Raw genomic sequence first — 10,899 nt, 5'->3', positions numbered from 1 at the left:
GTTTTATTGTTTGTTGCTTTAATTTATGCTGTAAAATGTTCGGTTGGTCTCATGTTAATTCCATTAAACTTTCCATTGAATGTCACAGGTCTCTTTAGGACTCTTTTTGTGAATAGGATTTGAATAGGACACAAAGTCCTTCACAGATATCTTGCAATCAAATCAATGGTAGCTTCTTTACAATTCAAACATGAGCACACATGACTGAACACAACCTTCAACCGAAAAACAAAGGACTTTTGTCAACTGCAGAGCACCTATTAACAGGACACACACCCTTCTGAATACAATGATGTTGCAATTCAAATGCTTATGATGAACATACATAAGGCAATTTTTTATTTATTTCATTTAAGAACATTATAACATTTCATAAAGACAATCTAACAAAAAGAACATTAAAGAAAACTTGAAAAGTTAATATCTACTTTTGGGTTCCTCGCCACCGTTTGCATACTGTTTTGTGCTGTTTGGCTGCTAGAATTTTATAGTCTTATTCAATGAAAACTGCATGTAGGAATTTATAGTGTGTCTGATATTTGACCTGTGTTTTGACTTGCATAACCTTTTATGTTTTGCTTATAGTCAATGTTTTCTTGTACAGCTGCTTTGTAACAGAAAATTTTAAAAAAGCGCTATATAAATAAAGTTGACTTGACTTGACTTTAATCTTTTTAATACACAAAACTTGTTGGTTAAAAAACATAGAAGCTAGGAGCATTTTCACCAATATACATGCACATCCATAAAATTTAAATAAAACGTATTCTTTATTATACTTAATCTGTTAGATTAAGTATTGTTTAGTAAAAATTTGGGTCAGGAGACCCACTAAAACACATCTATTAATTTATATTACTCATTTAAATTACTTACCTAAAATGTATTACATGTATAGATAACAAATGATAATGATATGTTTGGAAATGTACATTGCAGATTGGTTTTCATCATATGTCTTCTTATGAAATGCCTCTTGAACTTTACTTTTTTCTCCAGTTTAAACTGATGTAATTTCCAAGTCCAACACTCTGTAGCTTTTTGCTTATCTGTAAAACCAGCAAAATATACATCAAACCACTTGGCAAACAGTGCAGAAGTTATGTGTGGAAGTTATCAGAAGTGACCAGTTTGTTAAACACATTTAATCAGCTACGGCCGGATGTTTTATTGACTGTTTTGTACATACTTGAAAAAACTCTGACAAACCTGATTCAGAATGGCAGTCTGTATTGAAGGGTCATTCAGATTGCAGTTTCCATCACAGGACAAATTCAATCTGATAATCTGCTTTTTGCATACTATTTCAAGAGAAAAAGACTTACATTATCCTCAAAATAGAGATAAATGAATACGTATCACAATTTAAAGAATAATCTGTTGCTTGAAACTATTCGGTCTTTCAAATGTGAATTTACCTTCATAACAGATAAAACGATTCTGTTGGTCACAGGTATATTGAATCCATTTCCCTGAGTCAGTTGTTGACATGGCAGCACAGTCATAATTGAATATGGGATATCCGTCTGCCCAGCTTCTGAAGAAGAGACTCCACTGATCAGACCAGAGCCAAGGGTTCCAGAACAGACCGATCCAGACCCATGGCCCGTCCCCAACAATTGCATGTAGCTTTTTATGCTCCTCAGGGCTGCGGATGACGGCCAGATCAGTGTAATGTTGTCTGCAGTAAGTCTGAGCATCTCTCCAGCTTCTCCATTCCTTTATCACGATGTTCCCGACATTTTCTATTTAAATATGCAATGCAAGTATCAAGTTTCAGCTCTTCTTTACAGCTAAACAAAAGATTTGCACAGATGATGACAACTGACTTACCATCGTAGCAGGCAAATATCAATAGTGATGAACATTCCAAACTGTACCAATATCCAAAGGCAAAGTAGCCACATTGTTCTAGACCCGGATGCCCTACACCCCATGCACTGAACTGTGAAATAGTATCATCTCCAATAGACCAACCCCAACGTTTCTCTGTTCCTCTTTTCAGTCCAATCCACACCGATCCTCTGTATCCATCATTCACTGTTTTTATCATCCTGTTCACATCATCTATAGAGTCTACAGTAGCCAGATCCGTGTATTTCTCTCTGCAGAAACTCTGAGCTGCTGCCCAAGTCATGCTCTCATTTATGTAGTAGTACTTTCGCAGAAAACCAGAAGCACTACACAAAAAACCTGCTAAAATGAACATGTAAATATAAATGCATGTGCGCATACACTTTTGAAAACAGATTGAAATGACGACACCAACCTGACAGCAGAAACAGCACAAACAAACTCTTGTCCATGACTGTTCTCACAGCTCCTCTATGATTATTCAGCATTACTGCAATAAGAGAAAATGGATGTGTTACAGTGTTTTTACCGGCGTTGCAACTTAATCTGTGTCAGAACATCACTGGGTTGTCCCTAATCTTAGTTCAAGTACTGTGATCCCGCCCAGGAAACACCTTTACTTTGAATTCAAATAGCTTATTTCCATTGTCAAGATCAAATTTTATTGTCTTTTACACATGGTATAGCAAATAATATACTTTTTTTAGGCTGCGAGTCAGGGTGCAGATTGCTCGCTCTCTATATAGGGTACTTAAAAATATATCAGAAAATGTTAAAATTTGTTTTAATCCTCCCAGTAAGCAAATAAACAAATAAACTCTTTAGTTCACAGACAGTTAATTTAAATTTGATTTGACCCAGTAAATTAGATTTTCATCACACATTTCTACATAGTTTTTAATTATCATTCTATGTTTGTTTTCATAAATCATAACTTATTTATTATGTACTCCTTCCTGAGACGGCTGAAGAAGTGTGGAATGAGCCCCAGGATCCTTACAACATTCTACACCTGGGGTCTCATTTATAAAACTGTGTGTAGGATCCTTGCTAAAAGTGTACGTGTGCCCGAATGCCAAAAATGGCGAACCCAAACAAAAATTGAGACTTATAAAACCGTTTTATAATTTCCATTTATAAATCACAGTCTACCTGATAATTTGCGCACGTGAAAATCGACCTCCCGCCCTTTAGCCACCCCCTTTCAACCATATGGAGGTCCCCAGCAGGAGTGCGTCCAGACCCCATGGTACGGTTGGAAGTGGCCGGGTGTTAAGGGAGGGACACTATTGACGCAATTACAATTATAGCAGATGAGCTAAAACAAATAAGGGTTGTTTTGGGCGACCTTGCGTCTACATAAAAAGATCTTGTTAAAAAATGAACCTTTGTGTTGTTCCTTCAAAAATGCTGCATTATTTCCTCGCGGATCCTTGCTCCCTGATGATGCTGTTCATGATGGGGAGGGGGGTGTGGGTCAGGGTCCTCATGCTGGAGGTAAGGGAGGTCAGAGGGGGGAGTGCCACCATTCCTCTGTGCCATGTTGTGTAGAATGGTGCATCCCATGATGATCTGGCAGACTTTTTTTGATTGATATAAAAGTCTACCACCCGAAACATCAACGCAACGCCATATCTACACTTGAGGAGGCCAATGGCTCTCTCAACTACAGAGTGCCGAGCATGGGCATCATTGTAACGTATTTGCTCGGCACTCTGAGAGTTTGGAATTGGGGTGAGGAGCCAACATCTCAGGGGTAACCGCTGTCACCTACCAGTATAACAGATTAATTTTACATTAGGCTTGAACTGTTAGAAAACAGAACATTATTTAGTTTTCACTTACCAAGAAGCCACCCATCGCGCACAGCACCTGCCTCAAGTCTATTCCCTACGCTGCTGTACACTACAATAAACAAGTCATGTGTTGAAACATGCCATCGCATCACAACGTTTGTAAAAATCATGTTGGCCTCAAAAACACTTGCACATTTATGGAATGCACATGTTTTCGATTCACATAAATTAACTCGTTTTCACGTGGAGCCCATATAGCAATATGAGTGCAGTCAATTGCGCCGATTACATTTGGAAATCTGGACATTGCTGCAAATTGCCTTTTGATATTGGCCTGTTTCCCAATAGTGTAAGGAAATCGATTTGTCATTTTAATAATCTGTTTCAAAACAGCAGGCATTACGGAGCTCAGTGATGGCTGTGAAATCCCAGACCTATGTCAAATTAACAGAATTATATGCTTCCACATCAAGCTTTGTTTGCGCAGGAAATAAATTGGTATTGTGGACATGCATGTTTTATGATTAGGACGCATAATGAGGATTGAAAGTGATTTGTATGTTTATGGTTATATGGATAGGTCTATATGTGCAACTTTTCAAATTCAATGTGTTTAATTTCATTAATCTACCATCAATCGCTCAGCTCACCAACGGTTGTCGCCAAAACTGCTCTGTCTCCAAAATGTTTGTACGCATGGGTCACAGTTTGCGTGCAGGTACGCAAATATTCCCGTCAAGTTTGTTTTTACGAATCACAATTTTTGCGTCTGAAGTGGCGTACGCCTGTTTCAGTGCCTTTTTTGTGAATACGCAACGGTTATAATGAGACCCCTGCACTGTGGAAAGCATTCTGACTGGCTGCATCACCGCCTGCTTTGGAAACAGCACCGCTGGCAACCACAACGCTCTGCAAAGGGTTGTGCGACCACATAACCATACAACAATCTATCTGCTACCACCATCCATCCATGACATTTGCTTATCCATTTTATGTATAATCTGCTGCACCTTCGCATACTATTGTGTGTAAATATGTGTACATAATGTAGAATGTTTACAAACGGTGTATAACGTGTATTGATAACTGTAAGTATGTCTAATACTACACTGTGTGCACTGAGTATATATATGTGCATATTGCACAAAGTCATCTGTATAAGTCTGTTAGTATGTAAATGGTATGGTCTATATGTAAATTGTTTCTGCACTTTCTGGGGCACGCCCTCAAGAATGTCACTCCCCAAGGCACTTGTGCTGAGGTGATGTGACAATAAAAGTGATTTGGCTTGTTGAAAGTATAATTTACTATTCAACATGCAATTCAAATAAATAGCTCAGTTTAGAAAATAAGGAAACTAACACAAAAAACTTTAAATTAGTCTACAGTATATGGTTTGGGTCTTCTTTAAAAATGACATTAGAAATATGTTCATGACACATATCGTTGAACAGGCAATCCATTTGCTCTTTGCAATAAGCATTTAAAATGTGCAATAAAAATAGAATTGACAAAAAACATAAAGGTAAATGAAGCCAAAGAGTGTGTTAACAAATCTACATGCACACCTATAAAATGTACTTTTATGTGATAAAAGGTAATCACATAAAAATGGAATTTGTTAATTTTCCAAAATACATGCACAAATATTACTGTTGTATTGCTTAAAATTGGTCATACAATGGGCTGTGTAATGGTTCATTCTGATTGGCAGACGAACGTTCTATGGGTGTTCATTGTGTTTCAGTGTAACGCACAACTAACAAGTGGTTCGATCCGTCGACCGATTTACAGTGCGACATCACTGCTATTGTGATATGTGTAACATGGAACAGTCTGTGGAAACAAATGTCCTCTTTGAGGACAAGAAAGAATGAATCTAAAATCACAGAAAGGTTATAGTGTAGCCTACAGGCCATCACCGCACATAGCACCCTGCTCTTTATCTGACGATAATGTGAAACTTTACTGTAAATGGAAACACGTGCAGTTTCATTTCAGTAAATAAAGCGTCAAAAACAATATAGAATGCATTTACTGAAATTGAATAAATCTCAATAGAAAAACCAAATTAATTAATAAACACTGATAGCCTACTTTTTTTAATAAGCCTGTTATGTGTTTGGGAAGATGTTCTATTATTGTTTTGTTGACATTTCGAGTGTTTTCGTTATTATATTTCGTTTTTAGACTAATACTAATTGCTATGTAAGTTAAGGGATAATGTTTATTCGCGTCGGGCTATACACTATACGCTTCATACCTGTCAAGTATCCCGTTTTGGCCGGGAAAGTCCCGTAATTTACCTTGCTATCCCACTATCATCCCGTTTAAATATTGTCCCGTATTTCTCCCGTATTTTTAATATTTCTATAAAAAGCATCCCGAGGATGGACGAACATATCCATAAATGTTAATGTAAAAATAGAAATCCTTCCTTAGTGGTGTTAAAAATTGAATTGAGGGATCACTTTGCTTCTTTGAAACTTCAGATTCCAGTGATAATATTTACTCTCTATGTGAAGATGTATTAAAACATTTGTAATAATAATTTGTTAAGCTTCCATGTAACTTTATTTTACGAATATTTGAAGACTGAGGACAATATATAAATGTAAACAACTTTGACATGCCTGTAGGGTGCCTTTACTTAACATGTCTTATTTAATATTATTTGTATTTACTTTCTTTATTGTATTTGTTCTACTTAAATGTGTTAACTATGTTCTGCACTTCGACAACGAGTGATTTTGTAAATTGTGTTTTGTAAAGAATTGTGTCATAATAAAATACATTTAAATAATGAGAGACGGGCGGGGGGTGGTGGTGTTGTTTATAAAATTTCCCTTATTTCAAATCTCAATGTTGACAGTTACATGGCTGCCTACCAAATTAATCAATAATTTGACACAAAATATTTATTTAAAAACGATTATATTGCTGTTGTCCATAGCAACGCTCCGTATTTCATGGCAACGGTGTGTTATAGCCTTCGCAGCTGTCTTAACAGACCGCAGTCATTTTAAGCCAAAATGGTCGTCAACCTTGAACAAATTGTAACAGAAGCAAACTCAACTGATTTTGTATCCTCAACATGTCCCGAGTAAGGGAAAAAAGCCCCAAGGGATAATTAAAGTATTTGTGATACTTTTGCAAGTCTACTGTTTTGTCTTATTTTTTGTGTGTTCCTAGTGTGTTTTTATACCATTCTAGTATCACTCATTTAAATGGGAAGCTTTTTATATATTGTATGTTATACATTTTGTATCCCTCTGTTATAGTTTTCATCGTATTTATTGTTAACTAAACAAATCACATCCTTCGCCCTCACTTTTGAAATGCTTGCTACGCCCCTGACCGTGGTGTGGTAAACGTGTCATAAGCGGAATTATTGACTTCGTTCAACATAGAAATTGAATGCACATTAACACCCTGGCGTGTGCATTCACTTTTGAACGTCGTCGGCAATTATTCCTTCCATATGAACTTGTTCTCTTTGCGGTATTTGAGGTCTGAAAAAATAAAGAGCATCTTTCCGACCTGTTTCTCCAGTTTTAAATTTCCTGCATTTAAATGCAAATAGAAATAATTGTCGTTTGAAATTTGGTTAACCATATTTTTAGTAGTTAAAAGAATAAAACAGAAATGATCATTTTACCTAAACACATACTTATAAATAGAAAAAATAAATACATTAGAAAAGCGTCTCTGAAATGATCTCTTAATTTCTTCCGTGGCTGCATGTGGACAGAACAAAGAATCTACAATAATGTTCTATTTGAGAAGAACAATATCTATTCTATCTATTCTAAGAACAATATTTCTACAGAATTTATTAAGAGTTATTTTGAAGTGCAGCATTTAATAATCCAGAATCCAAACATTGTGTCAATATTTCATGAATCATGCCTAACATGAAAATCGGTTTTGACATGAACTAACACTTATAAGAATTAATAAATGCTGGAAAAACATGACTCTGAAGATTTCTTCACATTTATAATTTTGAATATGCTGTACAGTTACGCTTAAAAAGAAATGCCTCTTAACTTTCCAGTTCAAGATGATGTAATTTCCCAGCCCAACACTCTCTAGCCTCTTACGTATCTGTAAGACCGGATACACACATTAAAACTATCCAACAATACAGCTGATATGTGTGGCAAGAGTGACCATGACCAATTTACCGGCTACAAAAATAACGAATAATACTTATGTTGTTATATTGACTGAGAATTCTCTTTTCTTAAACTCTTCTACCCAAAATGCGTTCTTGACAAACTGCATTAATGTACGTATAAAACTAAAGATAAATACAAACCTGATTCAGAGCATGCAGTAAAAACAAATCTGCTTTTTAATATAAAATATAAAGTATAAATTAAAATCGCCCTCAAAATAAAGATGTGTGAACACAAGAATAACACATCAAAGTAGTATTTATTTCCATGTTCTCAATTACTTACTTACAATGTTCCCGACACTTTCTATTGAAAGATGGAGTCAAAAATCAGGTCTCAGCTCGTCTTAAACTTCGCACAGATAAACAACTGATAACTTACCATCGTAACAGGGAACGTGGAGAGGTTTCGAACATTCTGCATCGTACCAATAACCACTGGCAAAATTGTGCTTGATGGAAACCACTAGGATGCCCATGTCATGTCAGAAGCACTGCACTTGTTGAAATAAATGCATGTGCACATTCACAGCAGTAGTTAATATATATGTGGTTAACCGATGGAGTTACAACTCCATATGTGTTAAAACGCCCTTCCCTTATCTAGGTCTCATACTGTCACCCCGCCCATGTGACAGTACCTTTACGCATTTTAAATTCAAATAGCTGATTTCCACTGTCAAGGTCAAGTGCATAAACAAAGAAAAGGAACACAAAGTTCTTTACATGGCATGGAGTTCTTTACATGGCATGGCATGGAGTTGACCATTTCAGAAGCTGTGTAATTTGGAAAATGCTTTCTTGCCTTGCAGTTCTCACATCTTCAGCGCAAAAAGATTACAGATTTGAAAATTGGTTGAGAAATGTACTGTAAATGTGATTTAGTAGTGGAGAAAAAAATAAAACAAAGAAAATGTAAAAAAATTTTTTATACATTTAATATAAATAATCCACATCAGGTAGCTTTAAGCTATTCTCATTGTAAGTAGAACTATCATCCATCTTGGAAGTGACATCAAAAGACGAATCTCACTGAAGTCATAGGTTGGACGTCCTACTACCAGAAGTTATTTCTCTCTAAAAGATGTTTTTGACCAATGCTTTATAAATACTATTCAGAACACATGCTGGGTTAAATTTACCCAATTGCTGGGTTGCCTATACCCAACCATAATCGGAAATAACCCAGCAGTGTGTTCTGACGAGCATGGGCAAAAACATCCCAGCACTTTTTTGATCTGCCAAATAGAAAGCCTCTCAGATACAAATCGTACAAGCCGACCCAATAAACAAAAAATACTTTAAAATTGCTTTTATTTATTTGTATTTCAAACATAAGAATGAAAACATGTGACAGGCAGGAATCTTCATCGAAAGAAAAACAAACAGCAGGAGTGCATATCTGTCAACAACTCTTCTCATAAATTTAAATGTAATAGAACCGGATTAAGGGAAGATTTAAAGACATTGGAACTCATTAATAAAATGCTGCATAGAATCCCGAAACCCTCGAAAATATGAAAGATGAAATGCCCCTTAACCTCTTCCTTTTCTCCAGTTTAAGGTGATGTAATTTCCAAGTCCAATGGTCTGAAGCTTTTTCTTTATCTGTAAGACCAGCAAGATACACATCATAGCACTTGTCAAACAATGCAGCTGATATGTGGCGTTACCAATTTAGCAGCTACTAAAATAACCATTGCGGTTCTCGTTGTCATATTGACTGTTATCTTTTCGAAAAATCTTTAACCCAGTACGTACATAACAAAATGTATTTAAGACAAAGACAAACCTGATTCAGAATGTCAGCCTGTAGTGACGGATCATTCAAATCACAGTTTCCATCACAGGACAAGTTCAGTCTGATAATCTGCTTTTTGTATACTATTTCAAGAGAAATATACAAATTTATATAAAAATTACCATCAAAATAAAGATATGTGACCACAGGAATACACATAAAAAAGTAGATTATTTTATTTTCTTACCTTCATAACAGATAAAACGATTCTGTTGGTCACAGGTATATTGAACCCATTTCCCAGAGTCAGTTGTTGACATGGCAGCACAGTCATAATTTAATATGGGATATCCATCTGCCCAGTTTCTAAAGAAGAGACTCCACTGATCAGACCAGAGCCAACGGTTCCAGAACAAACCAATCCAGACCCATGGCCCGTCCCCAACAATTGCATGTAGCTTTTTATGCTCCTCAGGGCTGCGGATGACGGCCAGATCAGTGTAATGTTGTCTGCAGTAAGTCTGAGCATCTCTCCAGCTTCTCCATTCCTTTATCACGATGTTCCCGAAATTTTCTATTTAAAGGTGCAAAACAAAAATCAGGTCACAAATGTTCTTCAAAAAAACCTTTTGCTCTTACAAACTGAAAACTTACCATCATAACAAGCAAAGTGCAGAGTTGCTGAACACCCGGCATCGTACCAATATCCATTCGCAAAATAGGCACATTGTTCTAGACCCGGATGCCCTACACCCCATGCACTGAACTGTGAAATAGTATCATCTCCAATAGACCAACCCCAACGCTTCTTTGTCCCTCTTTTCAGTCCAATCCACACTGATCCACTGTATCCATCATTTACTGTATTTATCATCTTGTTCACATCATCTATAGAGTCTACAGTAGCCAGATCAGTATATTTCTCTCTGCAGTAACTCTGAGCTGCTGCCCATGTCATGGTCTGATTTATGTAGGAGTACTTTCGCTTAAAAGCAGAAGCACTACACAGAAGCCCTGTTAAAATAAACATGTTTAAATAAATGCATGTGCACATGCACTTGTGATTAAACAGATTTAAAGGACGACACCAACCTGACAGCAGAAGCAGCACAAACAAGCTCATGTCCATCACTGCTCTCACAGCTCCTCTATGCTGTTTCAGCATCAGTAACTGGAGGTGTTACAGTATTTCTACCCTAGAAGTTAATTTATGCTTTGTTCAACTAATAATGTTCCAGCAACATCTGTGTTAGAACTTCTTCCTATATCTAGTTCACATATGTTACCCCGCCTATGTAACATGAACACATCCACATTACCTTTACATT

General features: G+C 36.4%; 2 protein-coding genes across 3 annotated transcripts; both read right to left on the bottom strand.

The window, feature by feature from the left end:
- Positions 1-314: 314 nt before the first annotated feature.
- On the bottom strand, positions 315-2,398 carry LOC306892596 (macrophage mannose receptor 1-like). Of its 2 annotated transcripts, none has more exons than XM_079453746.1 (5): positions 2,270-2,398; positions 1,834-2,193; positions 1,419-1,745; positions 1,210-1,301; positions 315-1,049 (listed from the first exon to the last, which is right to left on the bottom strand). In XM_079453746.1, the coding sequence occupies exons 1-5, from the start codon at positions 2,340-2,342 to the stop codon at positions 984-986; spliced, it is 918 nt and encodes a 305-aa protein (XP_079309872.1). In that variant the 5' UTR covers positions 2,343-2,398; the 3' UTR covers positions 315-983. The 2 variants fall into 2 exon arrangements, with proteins under 2 accessions (XP_079309872.1, XP_079309871.1); XM_079453745.1 differs by having other exon boundaries at positions 1,834-2,196; positions 2,270-2,396.
- Positions 2,399-9,128: 6,730 nt separating this feature from the next.
- LOC306891415 (macrophage mannose receptor 1-like) lies at positions 9,129-10,579 on the bottom strand. The gene is made up of 4 exons (XM_079451642.1): positions 10,226-10,579; positions 9,819-10,145; positions 9,623-9,714; positions 9,129-9,438 (listed from the first exon to the last, which is right to left on the bottom strand). Exons 1-4 carry the CDS (start codon positions 10,527-10,529, stop codon positions 9,367-9,369), a joined length of 795 nt encoding a protein of 264 aa, XP_079307768.1. The 5' UTR covers positions 10,530-10,579; the 3' UTR covers positions 9,129-9,366.
- Positions 10,580-10,899: the final 320 nt, after the last annotated feature.

Source organism: Barbatula barbatula (genome assembly GCF_947034865.1).
Source record: "Barbatula barbatula genome assembly, chromosome: 3".
In the NCBI taxonomy this organism is placed as follows: domain Eukaryota; kingdom Metazoa; phylum Chordata; class Actinopteri; order Cypriniformes; family Nemacheilidae; genus Barbatula; species Barbatula barbatula.
The sequence above is the reverse complement of the archived record's forward strand: the minus strand, read 5'-3'. Positions and strand labels throughout refer to the sequence as shown.

Coding starts and splice junctions, on each gene's coding strand:
- LOC306892596 (XM_079453745.1), bottom strand. CDS start 2,342: ATGCTGAATAATCATAGAGGAGCTGTGAGAACAGTCATGGACAAGAGT. Junction 2,197..2,269: donor TGTGCTGTTTCTGCTGTCAG/GTTGGTGTCGTC, acceptor TGTTCATTTTAG/CAGGTTTTTTGTGTAGTGCT. Junction 1,302..1,418: donor TCGTTTTATCTGTTATGAAG/GTAAATTCACAT, acceptor CTCTTGAAATAG/TATGCAAAAAGCAGATTATC.
- LOC306891415 (XM_079451642.1), bottom strand. CDS start 10,529: ATGACATGGGCAGCAGCTCAGAGTTACTGCAGAGAGAAATATACTGAT. Junction 10,146..10,225: donor GCACTTTGCTTGTTATGATG/GTAAGTTTTCAG, acceptor ACCTTTAAATAG/AAAATTTCGGGAACATCGTG. Junction 9,439..9,622: donor AGGCTGACATTCTGAATCAG/GTTTGTCTTTGT, acceptor CTGGTCTTACAG/ATAAAGAAAAAGCTTCAGAC.